The sequence below is a fragment of the Notamacropus eugenii genome, chromosome 4 (genome assembly GCF_028372415.1).
Source record: "Notamacropus eugenii isolate mMacEug1 chromosome 4, mMacEug1.pri_v2, whole genome shotgun sequence".
In the NCBI taxonomy this organism is placed as follows: domain Eukaryota; kingdom Metazoa; phylum Chordata; class Mammalia; order Diprotodontia; family Macropodidae; genus Notamacropus; species Notamacropus eugenii.
The window spans coordinates 218,955,346-218,980,378 of NC_092875.1; the positions used below are offsets into that span (position 1 = coordinate 218,955,346).

Sequence of the window (25,033 nt, forward strand, 5' to 3'; positions counted from 1 at the left end):
CTTAGGTGAGCATTCTCACTGCAGAAGTTTTTATAAAGGTTCTTTAAATAAGAAATTCCACTGATGGATTTGACTCACATTTAGTTTAACTCACTAAAAATCACCATTGCATTAATCCTATAAAACTGATCCCACCGAATACATGTCTTTTCAGGACTACCTACTATATTGTATGAAAATGCAATTTTTTTGTGAAATCTGTAAAATTATGGTTTCCCTTGGTTGTTTAAATACTAGTTATTTATTTAAATACAATTCTATAGTTATTTTAAGAGTAGTTGTTTTTACATAAGCCACTAGGTGGTTAGAAAGTGATACTATGACTGAATATTGACAAAAGATTTATTTTATTTTTTTTTAAAAGATATCTTTTGTTTTCATATCACCTTCACTTCCTAATAAATCCTCTAGTACAGAATAAAAAAGAAAGTAGGGGAACAAACTGTTCAGAGAAACTAACAATAAATTCAGTCAAGTATAGCATTACATGTAGTATTCTGCATAACATACGTAGCGTATTCCCCCCATACTTATATTTTTCCTTTGAAGCCAAACATGGTCATTATAATTATACCTTGTTCACTTTCAGTTTTATATTATTGTCCTTTTCACTGGCATAGTTGTGTATGTACATAGTTCATGATCTTTGCATGAGTTTGTGTTCCTTATACTCATCACTTCTTACAGTGCAGTATATACTCCATTACATTCATGGATAATGGTGTGTCTAGTTTTTTCCTCACAGGAGGCAGCAACTGTATTTTCAGTTTTTTTCTACCATGAAAACTACTGTTCTTTCTGTCTTTCTCTGTTTATCTTTATCTAGTTGGAGTCGGGAAGATCTGAGTTCAAATCCTCTAGTCTGACATCTACTAAGTGTGTAATTCTGGGCAAGTCATTTAACCTCTCTCTCCACTTAGGCTTTCTTCATTTGAGAACCAAATAAAATAATATGTACCATGCTTTGCAGACCTTAAAGTAGTATTTAAATGTTAACTATATTGTTGCTGTTACTATTTCTTAACATAATTCCTTACTTCGTTATAGAATGACTGGACCAATTCACAGCTCCATCCACAATGTATTTGTTGCCTCTCTTTCTGTGGCCCTATCGTTTACTATTTCCACTAACTGTTTAATAGTGAACAGATTAGTAAGGTGGGAATTTAGACTGTGTGACAAGGTCATAAAATTTCAATTAGTTTTCTTCTGGGGTTTCTTTATATTTTATGAAAACAAGGCCTCTCAATATCTGTGAAATGATAGTCACTAGTTAAAAAGTTTTTTCAGTGATTAAGGCATTGAAATTTCTGATTTTTGCAGTATGTAACCCTGAATGAGATGCCTGCTGTGCTTGTTTTTAAAGATGAAACTTACTTTGTATATGATGGTAAGTACATAATGCCTCATGTAGCATTTTAACATAATTTGATTAGAATAAAATATTTAGTAAATGTATTATTCACTATCCCAGGGAGTTGAATGGCCTAAAGATAAAAATTCCATTTCATTCATGTGATACAGATAACATAAATCTTGAGTAGAATTGTAGATTGAATCAAAATTTTGTAAGTCTTAAAAAATTTTTAGTACTAATTTATATTTATTAATCCTTTAAATTTTATTTTTATAAAATATTCATATACACAGGGACACTAAAAATGACAATAATTGGTATCACATAGTAATGGAAAAGGAGTGGGGGAGTTAAAGTGATCAAGTGATTGACTTCAGAAAACTATGCTGTAATACATGTAGATGTTAATTGCATAACTCTGTCAACTTTTAGTACTAAAGATTTATTTGAAGCTATTGTGAAAATTCAAATTAAAAACTTTGTTATGTCACTTATTTGATAGTGAGAACTCAATATGAATGTTGAAGTATATTTTTCTCATGACTAAAAAGATTAATTCTAATATTCATGAGGTATACATCTTCAGATTTTCTTTTTGAACTTATTTGAATGACCACAAAATGATAAATTGTTAATCAAAAAGGCATCTGACATTAAATTATGTTTTACCAGAATTCCTCCTATCATTTACGTTTTTGGCAGAAAGAGTAAGGGCTAATTTGTTTGTGTTTAAACCCAGTTTTTCCTGGTGGCTATTTAAATGAATTCTCTCTGTTCCATTTTTTCTTCTTCATATACAGTTTGTTTTTTTTTCCTGTTCTGAAATACTATTTTGAATTTTGCAAATACTCTATAAATAAATAAATTTAGAATGTTTGGTAGGTTGTTGCTTTGAATGATAGTGTACTATAAGAGACCTTTTATATGAAGTTTGAGCGCAATGTCTTCATTGATTGATCTGTTTTTAGAGAACAGCATTGTATGTTGATTGGGGAGCAAGCCTATGAATTATGAAGATCTTCTTTCAAGGTTATGTTCCTAACATGTTAGCTATGTGACTTGGCAAATCACTTATACTATAGGTACTCTAAATAACTCTTTGTGATAGAAGTTAGAGGAGATGCTAATCTGCACTGATAGATTTTTTGCGCCAGAAGTTCCCTATGTGGATGAAATCATAGTACCAGACCATCCCACCTTCAAAAAAAACCCTTCTCATTTACTTATTTATTTTTAGTCCCCCTTTAGATTATTTCCCCAACTTGAACTTGCAGCTTAGATTTCTCCAGGAAAGGATTGCCTCAGGTACAAGATACTAGTTGGGTCCACACTCTTAAAATTAGGACTGCTAGACTTTGACTGATGTTTTTACCTTTGATGATCAGCCAGGAGACATTTCGCTTAAAAGAAAGGCATTTACTGAAATGGTATAGTAAGAAAGGTAGCAAGGAAACACTTCTTCCAATTACATATATTGCATTACTGGAACTCTATGGAGTTCACAAGTGGAGAAGTACACTGTTTAGGGCCTTTTATTGCTGAATCTCCTAAGATCTTATAAAATCCCTTATACTATCCCTCATGCTTCTCTGCTAGGCACCTGAGACTGCTTCTAGCCAGAGAGAGTGTCTCCAAAAATGCTTAGTAATGATTTCCACATTAGCTTTGATGTTGTTCAGTTGATTCTAACTCTTCATGATCCCATGGATGCATGCCCGAGCCTTCTATACTCCACTGTCTTTCGAAGTCTGTCCATACTCATGTTTATTGTTTCCCTGACATTGTCCATCTCATCCTGTTCCATTGAGTCCCATCTTCTCATTTTGTGGTCAGAGTATTTAAGCTTCAGTGTTTGATCTTCCAGTGAATAGCCTGAATTAATTAGTATTGACTGATTTGATCTCTTTCCTGTCCAAGGGATTCTTAAAAGTCTTCTCCAGCACCACAGTTTGATTCTGTGGTGCTCAGCTTTCCTTATAGTCCAGCTCTCATAACCATACATTGCAGCTGGAAAAGCATAGCTTTGATTATATGGGATCTTAATTGGCAAGGTGCTGTCTCTGATTTTTAGTATGCTGTCCAGATTTTTTGCCTTAGCAGTCCTTCCAAGGAATAAACATCATTTAATTCCATGGCTGCCATCACCTTCTTCAGTGAACTTTGAGACCAAGAATATGAAGTCTGATACTGCCTCCATTTCTTCTCCCTTAATTTGCCAGGAAGTGATGATACCAGTTACCAAAATCTTAGTATTTTTGATGTTAAGCTTCAAGCCAGCTTTTATACTTTTCTCTTTCATTCTAATCAAGATTTTTAATTCTTTTTACTTCTACCATCAAAGTAGTATCATCTGCATATCTGAGATGGTTGTTATTTCACCTGGCAACCGTAATCTAAGCTTTTGATTCATCCATTCTGACATTTTTCATGATACACTTTGCATATAATTTAAATAAATAAGGTGCAGTATACAGCCTTGTCATATTCCTTTTCTAATCTTAAACCAGTCAATTATTCCATGTTCACTTCTAACAGTTTCTTCTTGGCTTGAATATAGGTACTTTAGGAGCTGATGATCTGGTACTCTCATCTCTTTGAGGACTTGTGATGGCAATCAAAATAGGATCTTTTGCTGCTTTTGTTTTAATGTAATCAAGTGGCCTCTGATTGAATCTTGCCTTTATCAATAGAGAGTCTTTACTAGGAGTAAAGTACAGAAATAAGAGTTTCTTTAACTAGTAACAATGTACATATTTGTATTGTTAATTATTTTCATGTGATAAAAGATTTTTCCCACCCATTGATGGACCTGCATATTGTGGGAAGCTTGATTAGGGGAGTTGTTTTGTAGGAGGGTCCTAAGTATCTTTTGTTTTTTTCTGTTGAGGCACTGGGTCAAAGGGTTGAGGTACCCTCTGGCTCTAAAAAAGGTATAGATATATTCTGAGGTGAGGTTTTATTTTGGGGCTTAGTTTTTGGGGTAAGAGGGTTTGAGTGCCAGATGAGGACTCTGGGAAAGCTGCTAAGGAGCCCCTTGGCTTTGAGAACCCACAGAGTTGTGGGTTAGGAAGCACAGCTAACATAAGGCTAGTGAAAGTGATGGAATTCTAACTGAGCTATTTAAAATGATAAAAGATGGTACTATTAAAATGCTGTACTCAGTCTCTAAACAAATTTGAAAAACTCAAAAGGGTGACTCGATTGAAAAAGATCAGTTTCCATCCCAATTTTAAAGAAGGGCAAAACCAAGGAATATTCAAATTACCAAACAGTTGTGCTCACTTTACATGTCATCAGTGTTATGCTTGAGATTCTGAAAGGTAGGCTTCAGTAATACAGAACTACTAGGAAGAGCAAGATAGTTTTTGAAGAGGTGAAGGAACTAGAAACCAAACTGCCATCATTCTCAGATCTGTGTCATTCTGTTTTAAGAACCTTTAGTACATTCCTGTGACTGATGGGGTAGTAGATATAATTTTCAGCAGAGTATAAGGCTCTCTATAGTTGGACTTAACCTACTTTGGTAGCCTTGTTTCACAGTAATCCTCATCACATACTCTGTGTTTTGATCAAACTTGTTGAATAGATTTTACTTGAATTTTGCAGTTCTGTTTCATGTTCCTGTTTGAACTCCACTTCTTCAACTCTCACAGAATGAAAGCTTCTTGAGAATAGATATCATTTTTTTTTGAGTAGATAAGGCAGTTGGGGTTAAGTGACTTGCCCAAGGTCACACAGCTAGTAGATATCCAGTGAGGTCAAATTTGAACTCAAGTCGTCCTGACTCCTGGGCTTGTGCTCTATTCACTGTACCACCTAGCTGCGCCAAGAATAGATAACCTTTTTAAAAATATATGTATATCCAATATTTACGCAGTATCTTTGACAGTTTTCTTTGCCATCACATTAAGGGTGTGGGATTGAAGTTTTGTATCACTTTCTTTTTTAATTTATTTTTAACACAGTTTATAACAGATAAAGCAATTCAGACTTTTGGTCAGGTGATACATCTTTTTAAAGCATTTACAATATGGACCATGAAAGAATTTTTTTTTTTAAACATTAACCAAGACACAAATAATATTTATGTTGCTAACTTCACAAGCTCTTGACCTAATTGTCTCCACAGTATTACTAAGAATTAAAGGGCCCTAACTTAATGTTGTTGGTCTAAAGTCCTATGCCTAATAGCTTAATTTTAGACAACCTCAGATGTTACCCTATCCATAATCTATAATTGAATAGATCTGGTATTAAGCTTACAAACCTTTTGACTATAGGAAATTGCTACCAATAGTAAGGACATAGCATGGATACAGTATCTCCCCAACTTCATGTCAATTCCAGGCAGGATTAGATTATCCACTTGCATTCAGTCAAGCTTAAAGTCTACCAGGTGTCAGTAGGGAAATTGAGTCATGAGAATCCCCCATCAGCGCATGCTGAACAGCCCCTCTTCCACCCTTCCCTTGAGATCACCTATGCAGTTCATACCAGCATCTCATCAACTTACTGGCATCATGTATTGGAGGCTCAGATCGCCTGTCTTGCTACCCATACCTGGAGTTAGACTCAGAGGAGCAGTCACTTGATAGTCCCATAGCATCTAAAAATGGCAAGTTCCAATAACCAGGTTTCAAATATGATTGTAGTTTCACTTTGACTAAGGAACATCTTTTGAGGCAAGTCTTAAGTGGCTGACATGTCTTTCTATACATGTTCTAGTTCCTGGTTAGATGGCAATCATAAAATCAAATTTACCATTAAAACCTTGACTTTTCCATCAATGCCAAATTTTACCCCAGGTTACCTTCCTCTAGGAAATTTAGACTGAAATTCTTTTCTCCAAACTAAAGATGTCATTGATTTATTCTCAGTAATTAATTAGTCCATTGTTTTAATGCTAATTGCTTTTACCTCACTATGTAACATGTCCCATGTTTTCTTGCCATCACTCCCCTCCCCCCATTTCCTAATACCTTGCATTCTGATTACTCCTTCCCTCAGTGTACCCTCCCTTCTATCATACCCCACCCTTCCCTTATCCCCATCTTCTCTCTTTTCTTGCAGGACAAGATAAATTTCCATATCCCTATCCCTGTAGTTTTTATTTCCCGATTATATGCAATAAAAATTCTCAAAAATTGTTTCTAATACTTTGAATTCCAACTTCTCTCCCTCCCCCGCTTCCTCCCCAGCCCCACTGAGAAGGGAAGCAATTCAGTACAGACTAAATATGTATTGTTTTGCAAAAGACTTCCATAGTAATCATGTTGTGTAATACTAATTATATTGCCCTCTGACCTACCCTATCCCCCCTTATTTTTCCTCTCTACAATTGACCTTGTCCCTTCCCGAAAGTGTTTATTTCTAGTGACTCCCTTCTTCCACTTGCCCTCCCTTCTAACATTCCCCTCACTTCACTTGTCGCCTCCTCTCCTACTTTCCTGTGGTGTATATGTTTTCATATCAAATTTAGTGAGCATGTTATTCCCTCCTTCAGCCTCACGTGGGGACAGTAGCTTTATTCCCCCCCCCCCTTCTCCCTTATCTCCTCCATTGAATAAGATTTTTCTTATCTCTTTTATGGGTTATAGCCTACCCCATTCCATTATTCCCTTTCTCTTCCCGGAGTTTTCCTCCTTCACCTCTTAATTTTTATTTTATTTTATTTTACTTTTGCGTGCGTGCGTGCATGCGTGTGTGTGTGTGTGTGTGTGTGTGTGTGTGGATATCATCTCTTCTGATATAACACATCCTATACTCTCTATCTGTGTGTGTGTATGTACGTACAATCTCTCCAACTACCCAAATACTGAGAAAAGATTCGAGTTAAAAATACTTTCTTTCCATGTAATAATGTAAACAGTTCAACTTTAGAGAGTCTTTTATGATTTTTCTTTTCTGTTTACCTTTTCATGCTTCTGTTGGTTCTTATCTTGGGAAGTCAAATTTTTAAATACAGATCTGGTCTTTTCCTCAGTATGAAATCTTGAAATTTGTCTATGTCACTGAATGACTATTTTTTCCCTTGAAGTATTATATTCAGATTTGCTGGGTAGGTGTTTCTTGGCTTCATTCCCAGTTCCTTTGACTTCTGAAATATCCCACTCCAAGCCCTTCAATTGCTTAATGTTGAAGCTGCCAGATCCTGTGTTATCCTGATTGTATTTCCACAGTACTGAAATTATTTCTTTGTAGCTGCTTGCAGTATTTTCTCCTTGATCTGGGAACTCTGAAATTTGGCCACAATATTCCTAGGAGTATCTCTGTTCGGGTTTCTTTCAGGAGGTGAACGATGAATTCTTTCAATACCCATTTTGCCCTCTGATTCTATAACATCAGGGCAGTTTTCCTTGATAATTTCATGGAAGATAATGTCTAGACTCTTTTTTTGATCATGGCTTTCAGGTAGCCCAATAATTTTTAAATTATTTCTCCTGGATCTATTTTCCAGGTCAGTTGTTTTTCCAGTGAGTTGTTTCACCTTATCTTCTATTTTTTCAAATTTTTGGTTTTGTTTAGTAACTTCTTGGTTTAACTCATAGTCATTCGTTTCCCTGGTCTCAATTCTGTCTTTCAACGAATTATTTTGTTCAGTGAGCTTTTGAACCTTCTCCTCCATTTGGCTAATTCTGCTTTTTAAAACCTCCTTCTCCTTGTTGGCTTTTTGGACCTCTTTTTCCAGTTGAGTTAGCCTCTTTTTAAAGCTGCTATTTTCCTCAGCGTTTTTTTGGTTCTCTTTTAGTAAGCTGCTGACTTGTTTTTTAAGGTCTTCTATTGCCTGAGCCAAGTTTCAGTCCCCTTTGGAGGCAGGGCCCTTGACTTCCTCTGACAGTATGCCTTGTTCTTCCTCATCTGAAAGGATGTGAGGAGACACCTGTTCCCCAAGAAAGTAACATTCTGTGGTCTTATTTTTTTTCCCTTTTTTGGACATTTTCCCAGCCACTTACTTGACTTGTGAGTTTCCTCTCCATAACTACCTTGCCTCGAGTTCTGCCCAGCCAGAACTTGGGGGCTGAGATTCAAATGCTGCTCCCAAGCTTCTGGGGCTTTTGGTGGGGGTCCAGGTTGGGGCTGCTATTCATTGTGAGATTAAGTTCACCTGCGAAGGTTGGGGCAGGGCTGCCACACAGGGTTCAGTTCCCTCAGGGAGTTTTCCCTGGGGACCTTTAATAATGGGCACGGGCCACTGCCTGCTTTGGGAGCCCCTGTCTGCTGCTGCCTCCCAAGGGGGCCTGAGTTATGGAGACACCCCACTCCCATCTTGGCCAGCTGAAAAGACCCTCTCACTGACTTTTGGCGCCTGTGGGTTGAGAGATCTGTGCTGCAGCTGGAGATTCTGTCCCTGAAGCCTGCTCGGATTTGCTCCTCTCGGTGCTGTGTGGTCAAGGCAGGGCTGGGCTCTGCTCCAAGTCAGGTGCGCGACAGACCTTTTCTGTCAGTTTTTCAGGTCTCTCTGGAACAGAAATCTCCTCCACTCCATTGTTCTGTGGCTTTTGCTGCTCTAGAATTTGTTGAGAGTTCTTCTTTACAGGTATTTTATGGGCTGTGGGGTAAGAGCTAAGTGTCTTTGTATCTTTCTACTCTGCCATCTTGGCTCCTCCCCCAGTTTTGTATCACTTTCATTCCTGAATAGATCCTTTCTCCTCCCCTACCCAGCAAGCTGTCTCTCTTAATAAAGAATAGGAAAAAAAAGAGGAAAAACAGTTCAGCAAAATTAACCAACACATTGCTGAGTTTGACAGTATATCCAGTGTTCCACACCTTTATTCCTTCAGTTCTGCAAAGGAGAAAGGGAGATACATTTTCTTATTTCTGTTCCAGGTTGAAGCTTAATAATTCATTATATCTGCATAGCTTTCAATTTCATTTTTATTGTTTCTATTTACATTGTTTTTACTTTTTAAATTGTTTTCTGGTTCTGCACATTTCATTTTGACTGAGTTTATAATCTTCCCAAGATTGAATTCTTATCCATTTTTTCGTATATAGCATCTCACATAATCTTTCTAGAAGTCAGTTGAAGTTACCTCTGTAGTGCTCTGCATTTCTGAAATGGTGGAATATTGTCATTTCTAAAGAATTAGCAGTTTTAGTTGTGATATAATTTGCTTTCTTAATTGGAACTAAATGAGTGGTTAAAAGTTATTTTTTTCGACAACCACAGTGTGCAAGAGTTTTTTCTGGTAGACTTGGATCTTCATAGCAATGCAAGGATGGAAATAAAACAAATTCCCCATGGTCTTCTAAGGCAAAATGCCTTCCATATTCAGAGAACGAACTATGGAATTCAGTCGCAGAATGTAACAGATCATTTTGTGTGTGTGTGTGTGTGTGTGTGTGTGTGTGTGTGTGTGTATGTATTGTGGTTTGGTTTGTTATATGATTTCTTCCATTTATTTTAGTTTTTCTACGCAGCATGACTATCGTGAAAATGTATTCAATAGGAATGTATGTGTAGATCCTATATAGAATTGTATGCCATCTTGGGGAGAGAGAGAGGTGGTGGTGGGGTAAATAGGGTGAAAAAAATCTAAGTTTTTTGGTAACGATTGTAAAACATTAAAAATAAATAAAATGGAAAAAAAAAAAGCTACAACACCCAAAATTACTGTGTATAAAATTTGCAAAACTTGTTGTCATGATAGTGATATGTTAAGCATTCTTTATTCTTCATTTCTCTCTGCTGTTGCCCACTATCCTGGCCCAAAAAATATCCTTGAATACATCTGTTCATCACAAAAAAAAAAAATTATTATTTTTTTTTAACAAATATAAAAAGGAAAGTGATCTTTATTTTTTGTTTTATTTTGGTTGTGCCTTCAGAGGGAAAAAAGTTAAAAGTGCATTTGATTACTTTTAAAATTTTTTCATTAATGAGTAAGATTGCATTTTGAGATAGGTATTTTGGTAAGTATAATAAGGTGTTTTTCACATCATTTTTTAAATTATTTCTTTACTTTGCAGATTGCCATGTCAAAAGTATTTAAACTTGATATATAGACTAAATCTTGGTTTATAGGAATATAACATTTTTAGAAATTAGTGTTCTTGTAATTTTTGTTTCCTCTCACTTTTTTTTTAAGAGTATGAAGATGGTGATCTTAAATCATGGGTCAACAGAGAGAGATTTCAAAATTATCTTACTGTGGATGGCTTTACCCTCTATGAACTTACAGACACAGGTAAAATATCTAATTGTAGCATATTTTTGATTGATTTAATGATTCTGAAGAAGTATTTGTAAAGGAAAATAATCACGGATTTAGAATTGAAAGGGACCTTAGTAGTCTTTAATCTAGTGGCGTATTTTATACATGAGGAAACTGAGACTCTGAGAAGTTATTTGCCTAACATCACACAGTAAGTTTTAAAATCAGGATTAAAAACCATGACCTCTGACTAGAGATCTAGGTCTCCTTACATTATATCCTCTGAATACTTGTTTTGCTTTCTTTGAAATACAGATTGTTTTTATTGACATTGTAATTAAATTAGCTCTCACTTTACAGATAACTGCACTTAATTTTTGCTTTAAAGAATTGACATATCCCAACAGAAATAGAAATTTGGAAGGACTTTCCACAAGAATTCCTCCAAATTATGTACTTAAACTTTTTTTGAAAATCCAAAACGAGCAGCCAAAAGAAAAAGCTTTGGATAAAAAGGTTTTGTTGGTCTGTTATCACCCTTCTTTACTTTGTAGTTGATTTGGAAGTGAGAGGGTAACTGTACCAGGGAATGTTTACCATAATAGTGAGGATTTATAAGTCAGGGGCACAGCAGCTTCAGCAGAACTTTAAGAGATTGTCTTAACTCTATGACGTTCCCAAAAGAAAAATTATTGACATTTTAAAACGGTATAATAATGTCACATTAATATAGCACCTGGCCATATACTATTTATGTACTATGTCCTCACAAAATATCCATGAAGTAGCACAGATATTACCGTCTTTATTTTATAGATGAAGAAACAAGCCCTCTTAAGTTCAAGTGACTTTTCCATTGTGAAGGAGTTGTTAGGTTTCAGTACTTTAACTGGGTTCCAAGTCTTTTGACTCCAAATGCATTGTACTTTACAATAAATACTGTAGGACTGTCCACTTACACATACAGTCTGAAAAACCTTTTTGTTTGAAATTGACCTGTCTTTAAATATATACCTGCATAGCTCTTTTCTGAGAATACACTTTGACATTTCAGAGTACAGAAGTAGAAGGCTGTCCCCTGGGAGATAGGTTATATGTATTCCAGGAGTTAACCTATTTTACGTTAAAATACTAATAGAAATATCATGAATTCTTTTGAGAAGCTTTTTTTTTAAAAGGGAGGAAAATATAGTAGAAAAAAAGAAAGGAATTAAAGAATGTTAGGGGAAAAAAAGTGAGCCATAGATTGAAGGGCTGGTAAAATGCTCCCAACTTGGTACAGATCACAATCTGTGCTTGACCCATAACTTGTTCTACCTTTGTCTTTTACAGCAACTTTTCTTTCTCTTAGGCCTGGTGCTTTAGGAAAACCCCCATATAATTAGATCTGTACTATTGTGGAATGAATGACCTTTCTCAAGAGGTAGCACACTCCCTTTCACTAGAGATCTTCAGGGGGAGGATGTACAACCATTGTCAAGGGATGTCATAGAGTGGATGCTATTCAGGTATGAGTTGGACCAAATGACCTCTGAGGTCCCTTCCAACTCTGAGAGTTTGATTTTGCTCCTATCCTTGTAACTAGTCCTCAGCTTTTTGCTCTTTTCTCTCTAAGATCACACACTTAAAACTTATCACCTTAGAGCTGTATGCTGATTATACCCATATTTATATCATCAATCAGGACATCTTGCCTCTTGAAATGCAGTTTCATATTTCCAACCATTAGTCAAATGATCTGGAAAATTAGTTATTTGGGATATACGATCTTTAAGATATTTTCTATCTCTTAAATCTTGTGACTCTAAGAAAATGCATTTGTTTTTCTAGGTTTTGACATGTAAACATGAAATAAAAATAGAGAACAAAATATTACAAGGTAGTCACGAAATAAAATGGATTCAGAAAGATTATGTCAGTATAGTGGAGCATATATTTTGGGAAGGGTTACTGGAAGAATGCATCCTGGTATAATGCGAAAAACAATAACTGGCTTTGAAGTCTGAGGGATTTGTGTATAACTATAGATTGCAGCATTTATTTACTATATAACTTTTAATAAATCACTGCCATATTTTTTTCTGAATTTCAATTTCTTTATCTGTAAAATGAATGTAATAGTACTTACGTTACCTACCCAATGGGATTGTTGTGAAGAAGTCCTAAAATGGTCCAAGTGTCACCTGTTTCTATATTGAGCTTGACGTGGAAGAAAGTATTTAAATAGAAGTGAATAAAAAAGATGTTTCGTGTGGGGTGAATTGCATAAGAACTTGAGGGAAATTTTGGAAAATTATTTTTGTATTTTTGTTCTACCTAATGATTAAATAAATGTTAATTATTTTGGCTATATTTGTGTGTTATTGTTGGAAGAGAATGGTGTTAATGATTATGGACTAAAGCATGGTATCTGGTGACTTTGCCATAAAAGAAGTTGAGTCATACACATGTAACTCATTAGCTCAGCACTTCTTTCTTCTGTGTTATTCTTCCATGACATATTCATGTTATACTGGAAATAGTTTAATATACTGGAAGTAGTGCATTGTTTCTTATATTTTAATCGTATTTTCATTTTAATGGTTTTTTTATTATGTTTTTGTTTGCCAAGAGTTTTTTCTTTTGCATTATTCTGTACTTGATAAATATCAGGAAATATATCATCATCACACATACATAGAGAGGTAAAAGAAGTACAGAAAAAGAGGATTGCTTACAGAGCCACAAATCTCTTTTATATTTATCTTGATGTTGTTTTTTTAAAATGTATGACAAAATTCATTTTATAGTTAGAAAACTGTTCTGTTGTCCTCTTCTGTGTCTGTGTCCTCTTCTGTGTCTGTGTCCTCTTCTGAACTTCATTCTGCTCTTCCCTGTGCATTTTAAATGTTTCATTGTCCTTCCTCCTTCCTCCTTCATTCCTAAAAATGTAGTTCAGTATCTAGTATTTGTATAGCTTTTTAGGGTTTACAAAATAAATTTAATTTAATCTTTAGAACAACCCTAGGAAATAGGTGCTATTACTACCTTCATTTTACAGATAAGGCAACTAAGGCAGATTGAAGGTAAATGACTTGCTTAGGTTCATAGAACTGGTAAATGTCCAAGAGTAGATTTGACCTCAGGTTCAGCACTCTATCCACTATGTGACATAGCTTTCTACCATTACATCTTTTCTCCACTGTAATTTTCCCACTTAAAAAAAAAAATCCCTCTCATAGTAAAATTTTACTGGTCTTTAAGGAAAAAAAATATTTCATGCACCTGCGTGAAATGAGACGTTTACCTTAGATAATTATGCCTCATTTGAATCAAAAAAGTTTCATTTACCTTTTAGGAATACTATTTAACTGATGTCCTAATTCAGTAGACATAAAAAAGTATGTCATAAGTAATAAAGTTGCATAAATTATTTACAGAGAATTTTGATGGATTTAGAACGTTCTTTTTATTTCAGGAAAACTTATTGTCATAGCAGTTATTGATGGGAAAAATGCAACAATTGAGCATACCAGGTATGATATTCATGAAAGATACAGTTCTTAAAACAGTTAAAACTTTTAAAATAGTAAGTCTCAACCTCAGTTTTATAATGACATATCTTTACATATATCATTTTTATTCTCTTTTTAATGTACCACTTTTAGCACATAGATAAATAAGTTATGAGAAAACTGAAGCAGAAAATGATGGTATCATGATGGTCACGCACTCTTTTAGTCATGGATTCATGAAAGAATCAAATGTACCTATTCTAGTGAACATATTTTTCTCCAGAGATCTAGAGGTTGTAACCTTACATGACAACTCCTACAGTGTTCTGAATCTCTTGAATGCTTGTTAGCTTTAACTTGGATGTTTCCAACTGTGTGATCTTTTGAGTAGGGCTTATGCTCTGCCTCTAATACTGGTATTCAGTAAGACTAAGAGAAAACAGCTGGTGCCGCTCTTCCCATACTAACTATAAATTCTGTTCTTTGGAGAATCAGAATAAAACTGTGGTTACCTTATAGCTTGGGGTTTTAGACATTCACCAAGAGCGGAAATCTGAATTATGACCTAGCTTCCTAGCTAGAAACCCCCAGCATTTGCTGAGTTTGGGAAAAAAAACCCTTTTAGTTAGAAAAATTTTAGTTTCTAGAAAGCAGTCTCATTATTTTTCTCTGTATTTTATGATCTTCAGCTTATATAAATGTATGAGGTCTCTAAGCCTTTTGTTGGGCATTCTCCCACAATTGGTGAAGGTAGAGCTTTTTCTAGCAACATTCCTCTTGGTCATGATGAAAGGATTTCCTTACACATCCCTTTCTAGGCACTAATTCACCACCCCAGAGTTTATCTATTGAAAGGAGAGTAAAACTGGGATAAGAGCATATAATTGGTAAAATCCTTAACGTCGTGAGGCATGGACTTTTGTGAGGGAATATTTTTATATTCTGTGGAAGTAAACAGGTATTAAGTAACTTGTTAATATTGCAGTTTGCACACTGCTGTTTGCTGTGTGTAGATTTCATTTTTAACTTTATTATCTTTTGTTTTTAACTAGTTTAAACAAATTAATCACTGTATTAACCTCTCAGTGGATTAAGAAAAGGGAGAAAAAGTTTTTTTCTTAGTTTTTCGTTATTTGTAAACTGGGGGAAGTTTTGACAGAAACAAAAATGGATTCCTTTATCCAGTGGGATCATCTCAGGATTCATTCATTATGTACATATTGTGCTTTGTAAAGGGATACAGGGCAACCCTTTCTTAGAGTGAAGCAAATTTTCTCCTGATACTCATCTTTTTAACTCCAGGACAATGGTGATGTGACTTAATACTGCCCTGACTGTAGATCACAGACTAGATTGATACGAGAGAATTTATTATCTCTCACAACTTCACGCTGCACTTGGAGAAAAGGCCATGAGCAAAATAGCTAACAGCCCCAAGGCTGAATCCTTGCTGCAAAAGTGCTTTGAGGAAGAGGAAAACCAAACATCTCAGGCCAATCAATATCTTGTTTGTTACAACTAAGGACAATCATCACAACCTCAGGAATTTAAAAATCATTTCACTTTCTTTTGTTGCTTTATAGCATATAAAGCTTTTCTTTTTTTTTTTTTTACAATGTATTATTTTACTTTTTCCCCTTCCTAGTCCTGTGAGGAAAGTGGTACAATTATTTTTATTCTAATTTTATAAATTAAGTGCATTACTCGAGTCATTTCAAGTGACAGAGCCAGTAATCTGAGTCTTATTATTATTATCATAGATTATTCCTAATCAAGTACCCTTTTTACCGTGCCATTCTTTTTCTCTGAATGCAAGTGCTATAAAAAAAAGGGCTAGATAAATGTTGGAAGACAAAATTAGCAAATAAAAATCTCAGGAGACTAGAATGTACAATCGTAATTCAGATTTTAAAAATCAACTCTATAAGTATAGGATGAGGGAGGGATGATTAAGTAATTCTTCTAAAAGAAGACTTGTGTACTGTTAATATTTGTGACATTGTGACATGGTCACCAAATTATTCTGCTCCCCCCCCCCAAAAAAAAGCAACACTAGCAAAAATAATATGATGTTAGGCAGCATTAATAAAGTCATGGTTTCTAGAAATGAGGGAGGTGTCCTACTCTCTTAGATATACTCCATTTCACTATCCTTCTACCCAAAAATCTACTCTTAAGACACAAATTCTTTGCTTAGACTTTAGGATGTTTTTCCTGCAAACGTAGTCACTACAATTATATAGGGATAGTTAGAAATAGAGCTTCTCACCAACTTTCCAGAACCTTCTTGACTCCTCACTCATGCATGTATCAGCTTCCAGAAGAAATTTAAAAAGTGAAAACAATTCACAATATACTGTCAGTGAATATTAACTTCTTTGACTCTGATACTTTTCAGTATATCTACTATCAATTATATAGCTGTCTTCGATGCCTGTTTGGCCAAAATATAGCCCCCATCTGTACATTTCAACCACAGATTCACTTAGTGACATCTTCAAGGAAAATCTTGAAGATTCACAGATATTACTTTGATTAATCAGTATGATTTTTTTAAAAATTAAAATGAATAGAATTTAAGAATATTTTGAAGGATCAGGCTGTTATAAACTGACATTACATTTGCACATATAAGAGAATTTGATGAAAATTTTTATTTCATTGTAAGATTATATTATTTGATTTTAATTACTTGTATTTTTAAGTGCATTTTCAGATAGGAGAGATTATAAGTAAAAATTTTAAAAATCAAGCCATTTGATGTTGCCAGGTTGTCTGGTATGAGGCACACGCCACACACAATATACCAAACCACACACAACACATCATGCATGCCTCCTCCCCTTTTCTAGGTTTTCTTAGATAACATTTTGCTTTCTTGTCTAGTCCTCAATCAAAGTTTGGAAAATTAGAGAGATATTATATAAGTACCTCACAGATAGCTTGGGTTTGGGGCAAAATTCATACAAAGCACATTATGGAACTGGGAATGCTTAGGAATAACCACCTTATAAAGATAACGAACTGTAATTATCACTTGAGGTCCCAGAGATTATATTAATATTTTTGGAGAAAGTCTACTAGTAGCTGGAAATTTCCCTTTGAGTTTTCTGGCAGACAGAATACTTAAATATACTCAAAGTTAAATGTTCACAAAATAGAGTAGCATTCTGAAATACAACCGAAAACTTAAACACTTGTATAGAAATAGACAATTAGGTTTATTAGAAAATATAACTAATGAAGCTTTTGCTAGTAATACAGTAGTCACAGATAAATTTGTTACTCTTGACTTATATTTAATCACTGAGCAAATTTTAAACACTTACTATGTAATAAATGCTAGGAATAAAAATAGAAATAGAAACAGTTCTTGTCCTCAAAGAGTTTATATTCTAATGGTGGAAGACAGTACATGAAAGGGAACTGCAGAGGGTGAAGGAGGGGTAGGCATGGTTAAGTCCTGTCGAAATGAGTCAGCTGTGCAGCTTGGAGATGGATGAAGGCATGGTTCACCTGTACCTCCTCCTTAAACTCAAGGTTTTGGGATGAGTTAGCCAATCAGAAGGTGAGTCCTCAGGGATGGAGAACACATTCGATATAACAAGTTTTCCAGGGTAGAGTGAGCTTCCAAGATGAAGAGGTTTCTAAAGCATAGTAGAGAAGGTCCTGTGGAGAAGAATCAGCAATATAACCTGGAGAGGGCTGAAAGTATTAAATTATTAAAGCCAAATGCCTTTGTTTAAAAGAACTTTGACTTCCTTGGTTTAATCATTACTGAATATTGAATTAGTCAATCATTTTTTAAAGTAGATTTGAGACTGCTATATTTTAAGTGTTTATTTTTCTACAGATTACAGGAAGTTATTCAGGAAGTAGCTAAAGATTATAGAGATCGTTTTCACAGGTAGGTTCCAAACTCTGAGTTGGTTCTTTTTTCTCTTTACATTTACTTTAATTTATTTTGTTATAAAACAAATCTGCATTTTCCTAGTTGAATCAAGTAATTGAAAAAAATTGTCTACATTTTAATGTGAATTATCTGGATATTTACAGATTATATTATTAGAATTGCTGACAGTAAAAACAAAATAATTGACTTAGAAATAGGACCAGCTAGTTGTTAGGCATCAAATTTTAGCCATGTCTTAGTCCATGTTCTATTCTTTGTTTTAACAAAATGCACCAAATGCAGTTTCACGTTTATAATATTATTGATTGTCCTCTTTCTAGTACAATGTTGTTTAGTGATGTAAGTCATTGTACTTATAGTAATATTTAATTGAAAACTGTTTCAGTTATACTAATAAGAAATATGTTGTATTTATGATAATTACATTTTCCTCAGAAATATAGTTAGTAGTTCTATCCTCTAAGTCATATATTAAGTAAATATGCATGTTAAATAAAATCATATTTTCTTTTTTAAAATATGAATCAATTCAAGTAAAAAGAGCTTATATGAATTTTTTCCACACATAGCAGTAACTCAGCAGATAAATTGGTGACACTGTTTCCTAAAGCATGCAATTTTTGATGTCTAATATAATCATGGAATTTAAAAGAACTTTGGAGATCATATTGTCCAGTTCTTCTTGTAGCACTAGTAGTTGGGAGATCATTGTAATAGGAATAGAGTTTTCTTTCCCTACCCCATTTTTTCCCCCCTGAAGGTCCAACCAGGCATACTCTGTAACAAATAAAAAGTCTGTCTTTCTTTTTTTTCTTAAACCAAGGACAATATTTGGTCTCTCTTGCTTTATGGAGTTTATAGTAGTCTTTAAAGTTAGAAGTACAATCATGGTTGCTCAAAGCCCCCAAGTCAGGAAAATTCCTAACACAATCAATAGTTAAGTCTTAATTTAGCCAATTTAGGTCTTCCAAAGACCAAACTAACTCTACTGATATAATTGTTTTCTTGTAATGTCCTTTAATATTCAATCTTTTTTCATATTAGGAGAGATTTTCAGTTTGGACACATAGATGGAAGTGACTATGTAAACAACATGCTGATGGAGTAAGTAAACTGATAACTATTTATTGGCTGCAGAATGAAAATATGTAATTGGTTCATATAGTAAGCATATGTTTAAAAATGATGTTTTTTTGGTACCTGTAACTGTAGTTTGGAAGAAATGTGAGATTAAAACCAAACTATTCACATATTTTAGGTTTATTAATCTAGGTTATCCATAACTGCTTTAAAATTAAGTAATTAAAGAAATATTAATGCATCCTACAATTTTGAATGGAATTATGTTATTGAAGTCAGCAGTCTAATATATTTATTAATTATCTTAGTTGTTTTATGATTTCACTAAATAGTTGGTTGTATATGTTCAATAGATGTTAAACTAGGTTCAGTTTATCTAGATGTTTTGTTCTTTAACTTGTGACTTATAATTTGTGTAAATTCTTGCATGTTCCTCATGGAGAAGTCAAAGAAATCACCCTTTGTAAAATGACATTAAGTCTTCTAAGATTTTCCTCACAAAGTGATGGAAACAGAAATACCTTTGAATAATTCAGATTTTTATGATGCAAATATTTCCCAATTCTGATGATCCAAATATGTGAAGTTGTATTATAATTGGGCTCCAGGACATGACAAAAAAGATCCAGATGTGGGAAGAATGTTGTGAGTTTAGTATTCTGAATTGTACCATTTACAGGTCTAGTTGTTTATAATAAATTTCTTCTACAGAAAATCTAGTTATCTTGGAAGTACTCTGTGTTGCTACCAAGAAGCCACAATAGTAGTAGTAGTTTTAGTTGTAGTAGTAATAGTTAGCTTTAAGATTTGCAAAGCTCTTTACAAATATTCTCTCATTTGATCCTTGCAACAACCCTGGGAGGTGACTCTTATTATTATCCCTGTTTGAATGTTGAGGAAACTGAGGCAGACAGAGATTTAGTGATTTGCCCAGAGTCACAGAGGATAACTGTTTGAAGATTATTTTGCATTTGGTTCTCAGCTCCAAGTCCAGAACTATGTCTGTTGTGCCACCTAGCTGTCACTGAGAAATACTGTATTGATAATGGTGGTAGCCTATGTTAATCTTACTGATTATTGCTGTAGTCTCAAACCTTCTTTTGTTCAAAATGCTTTTTTTCATTACATTTTGAAAAGCAAGGTATACTAAATAAAATACTGTAATAGTCTTTTCATCTTTCTTTTAGTCTCTCCCCTTGAATATTTTCTGTTAAGGGTATTTTTTTTTTTTTTAACATCTGATAACCTTTTGTGGTGATATCAGTAAGGGAAGTTTAGCTGGTACTTTTTAAGAGTTAATTTTTTTTTAACAAGTTATTTAGGACTAGTAGAATCTGATACTGCCCTAATGAAGTATTCATTTGTAAATATCTAACTCATATTTTGTAATTGCTGGTGAGAGCAATTTAAGACCATCTTAAATGGTCTTAAATGAGCATCTTATTACTTTATTCCTCTAAAGAGATTTCAGTAGGTCTAAGCTGTAGAAATCATTTATTACTTTGAGAGGTTCCAACGAACTTTAATAATTGTAGCAGGTTAAACTGAATAAAAATATGTAGGTGTTTGTTCTTAGGGTATTTTTTATTGTTTCTTTTCTGTTCACTCAGCAGTTTTGTTAGGTAAGGAATCTAAGTTTAAAAAAAAATATACAAAAATAGCTTTTATATGATTTTTAGTATGAACACTGTTTAATGAGAATTTTTTTCCCCTCCCAAGATATTTACGAGAATAAATTTTCAAGAGACTGAAGGAGAATTTTCTTTGTATGAGCATTATATTAGGAAAATAAATTCTTTTTCTTTCCTTCTGGTGACAAAATCACAAAAAATTAGATCCCTCTTCCACAGCCTTTTCTTAATCCAGAAGACCACTCTCATATCCATATTATGACTGGCCAAACTTGCTATAGATAGTTTTTAGATCTTATGAGAATTAGAGTGTTTGCTTATCAATTCAGATCGATAATCCCCACTTTCAAAATGCTCATAATTAATGTGCTAATTGTTAGTAGATAAGACATCAATATCATAAACTTTTGTTTATTTTTCTAAGATTAAAATCAGGTAAAATTCTTATTGGAAAATTAGCTATGTCATATTGAGATGCAGTAGATTTGGTACTGTATTAAGGATTCATCAAACCAAGCAGGATCAGGCTTCCTCACCTTAGGCCTGGACTCCAGATACAGGAGGAGACTTTTATACATGAAAAACAAGACCAATTAATTACAAGGAAATAGCACAACATTAGGTGATCTCAATTCTAATTAGGTGAAAGATTAGGGACTTTCCAATTTGGTAGGGGGAAGAGCAAACAGATGTAATAACTTGAATTCAGAAAAAGAAGTGTCCCATTCTCCCTTAGTGTCTGTAAACAATTAAAGGAACTTGGAAACAGTAGTTGATCATTGTGGGCCGGTTTTAAGATAACACATGGATTGCTTGAGATAACAATTATATGGCTTGCTTAAGATGTACAATTGCGAGAAAAGTCCTTGCATCATTCTTTGGATCTGACCAGGTTTCTGGTCAGCATAACCTAAGGTCTTTAGGTAAGAGTCTCTAAGCAGTAAGGACAGATGGTCCAGCTTCCCAGCCATGTAGGGCTAGTTCAAATAACACAGTAAGGTTTGCTCCCAGTTGCCACAGTTAAACACTAGTTGTTCTAATCCCCTCAATGTCTTCAATTCCTCCTTTTGATTTATGGGAGAAGCAGTCTTCCCCCAATGGGTCACTTACGTATAGGTAAAATTTGTAAAGTTTTTTTTAATATATTCATAATCAGAATTACACAAATGAGGTTATGGATAAAACTACTTAGGCTCATATGTGACTAATTTTGAGAAGAGATATTTACTAAAATGTCACCAAGGTAACCAAGAAAACTTAAACATAAATATCATGATATAAAAGTCCAAAACAATTCAATAATAATTATCAGTTTTAACTAACATCAAGTCTTCTTGTATCCTAGTAATTCACTTCCAGTGTACATTCCATCTCAGTATATTTTAAGTCCTAAACATCCCATGTAGTTGTCTGGTCCCTGTTCCTCTTGAACATTCTGAAATAGGCTTCATCCTCAAGGAACTCTGAAGAGGGCTTGGTTTCTCTGGTTTCACATCTTTTGTAGAGATTCCTAGTTAAAAATCTACTAGTAACAAGACTTATTACAATTTAGTACAATCTCTTATATTTGGTTCCCTAAACCTGATACTTCAGAGAATTTCAGTTTTCATATATCACTCTTGTTTTTACCTAAACATTGTACCTGATGTAAGAACCTAAAAAATGTTTGAGTCCAACTGTAAAATGAACTCTTTTGCCTTTTAAAATTGTCAAGTATACTTTAAAAATGGGGTAATAATTTTACTTTCTTTACAGTTAGCAGTACAATCGTATATGTAAAATCGTCAGTCCAATTTTGAAAATTTATTACTGAAACAGAAGGCCTGAATGTCTTTATTTGATTCATTTGAAAGTCAATCTCATATGCATATACATGCATGTACATATATATATACATATATATACACACACACACACATATATGTATATATATTGAGAAAATAGACTAATCCTGTTGCTTTCTCAAATTTTGCTATTCTATTTAATTAGAAAATGTTTATATTACCTCTTGGTTTTACTACTTTGTCTAATTCTGTCTTTTGGAGGATATTAGCCCTGTATTATAATTTGACCACAATTACAGTTAAAATTATAAAATTTTTCATACTTGCATCGTATTGTAGTAATTCAGAGATGTTCCAGTATCAGTCTATTAATTAATAGATTAAGTATTGTACTTAACAAAACTTCTGCTGTTCATCTACCCCGATTATAGAAATTTCCTATAAAAACATAGAACAGTATCAAGAGTTGTTCCCTGAAAGGCACAGACCAACCTGGCATATATGGGAAAAACTCCTTTGCTCTCTTTGATTCCAAACATGAGTAATATCTGTCAGTCAATCATGGAGTCACAGGTTAACAAAAACCAGGCTCATGATTAACCAGGTGGGGAAATTTTCTGTTCATAGAGGAAAATACACATTGGGAAAACTAAGTCAAGAAGATCCTATTTTAGGCCATGCTAAGGTCATTCCCAAAACCTTTTCCCAAGCACAGACATCTGCCTTTAGAAATTCTCAAACTGTAGCACATGTGATTTTCTCCTATTGACTTCATGACAATTCAGACAACCATCCCTATAATCAAAACTCAAAACAATAGTAAATTACATTCCCAAGAGTTTTTACTCCAAAAGTTCATTCACCCTCAACTTAGGGCTTAAGTACTATTAATTTTCTCACCTTCATTTCATTTATTACATACATTATACATATAAATTAAAATTAACCACATTTTGGGATTTGAAATGTATAGCATCTACCAGATAGTTGACTCATGTTGATGTATTGAAGTTACTTTTTTAAACCACCCTTTACAGTTTTGTAATTTTTATAAGCAATAGCCAAAAAATTTCAAAGTAAACTATTATAGTAAAGTTACCTATTTTAAAATAAAATTTACCCCATCAGTTATTTAACTAGTTAAAAATAATAGCCAAGTTTTATGTAGTACATACCATATGCCAGTCTACGTGCTAAGCACTTCACAAACATATTTTTGATATGACATTATGGGAGGTGGGTACCCTTATTGTTTTCCTCTTTATAGATTAAGAAACTAAGGCAGAGATACATAACTTGCTTAAGATTACATAGCTAATAAATTTCTTCAATCAGAATGTAACTCGTTTCCCTGCATTTTTCCAGCATTTGTTGTTATTGTTCAGCACCTTTATATGAAATCTTTATCTGAGATAAAAGGGGTTTACAGGGTCAGGGCAGAGGATCTCTGAACTGGGAGAGTTCTGGGAAGTCTGAGCTGGGGTGGTCACAGGTGTCCCTAAGCAAAAGTCTTTTTTTTTTTTTTTTTTTTTTAATGTCAAGTAAGGGTTGAAAAGAGGGAACTATTTAAGTTTCAGATAATTTTGAAATGCAAACTCTATAACTTTTTCCCCCCTTCACTCTGTGATTGCTTTCAACCTAGCTACTTTCCTTATTATGCTTAAACAATAGATCTATCAGTCTTCAGGGGAAAAAATTATCAAATTATCTAAGTTCTTCTTATTCCTAAAATTTTATAAAATTTAATTCTACAGAGTGGTACCCCATAAACCACTAAGATGTTTCAGAAGGGGGTGAGTTCCTGGAGTTACCCAAGTCTCAGTTCTCCCCTGAAATCTAAAATGATTAATCTCCAAGTTCCTTAATAATCTTCCAAACTTCCAATTTGATTATCTGACTGTATGTCTGTAATTGCAGTGTGGCTAAGTCTGAAATGACAAGGTAAAAAAAACCATCTTACAGGTTTTTTTTTTTTTCCTCTATGTTTTTATAACCTAATCTCCCACTTAAAGCCTAAAGTGGGAGTTGGTCCTGCTTACTGGGATAATCACTTAAAGTATGAAACTTCACTAAAATCTTTGTCAGCATTCTAAACTCTCTGCATTGAGTTTAATTAATTTTAATAAATTTAGTTATTTTAAATATAAAACTAGCTTTTGATTACATCGAACTATTCTATGGTACAGTTCCTTCCATTGAAGAGTATTAAGTCTGAATAATTTAAAAATGTGGAAAAGACAATATGTAAAACTTCTAGAAATAGTTGTTGAAATTAAGGCATTGGGAAAATAGTTAAATTCCTTTGTTTTTAATGAAACTAGTTGTTAATAATTAAGAAAAATTAATTGTATATAATGTATGTGTTCATGAGACCTTAACTTATTTTCCTATACAAATACAATTTGTACAGAGTACTAGCATAATTTTTTCACATTTACTCATTGAAAAAATAAGAGCATAGTAAAAATCCATATAAAGTAATACAAGTATGCCTTTATAAAATGAAAATAACTGTCTTGTAAAGAAATTACAAATTCTGGTTTTGAGTATTTATTTTGTTTGGGATTTTATGTATTACTTGATTAAGAAAATGGAGGAGGTTAAAAATCTTAATTTAAA

The 25,033-nt window shown here is 33.8% G+C and overlaps 1 protein-coding gene across 3 annotated transcripts in view; it reads left to right on the forward strand.

The window, feature by feature from the left end:
• Positions 1 to 25,033, forward strand: part of TMX3 (thioredoxin related transmembrane protein 3) — an 87,885-nt gene that overhangs the window by 43,333 nt on the left and 19,519 nt on the right. For all 3 annotated transcript variants that reach the window (XR_011966006.1, XM_072604141.1, XM_072604139.1), the window contains 5 exons: positions 1,324 to 1,390; positions 10,447 to 10,545; positions 13,970 to 14,027; positions 17,860 to 17,913; positions 18,964 to 19,023. Coding sequence is in view for 2 of the 3 variants with exons in the window: in XM_072604141.1 (XP_072460242.1) it covers positions 1,324 to 1,390; positions 10,447 to 10,545; positions 13,970 to 14,027; positions 17,860 to 17,913; positions 18,964 to 19,023 (338 nt within the window). In the remaining variant the exon portion in view is untranslated. The remainder of the gene's footprint in view (positions 1 to 1,323; positions 1,391 to 10,446; positions 10,546 to 13,969; positions 14,028 to 17,859; positions 17,914 to 18,963; positions 19,024 to 25,033) is intronic.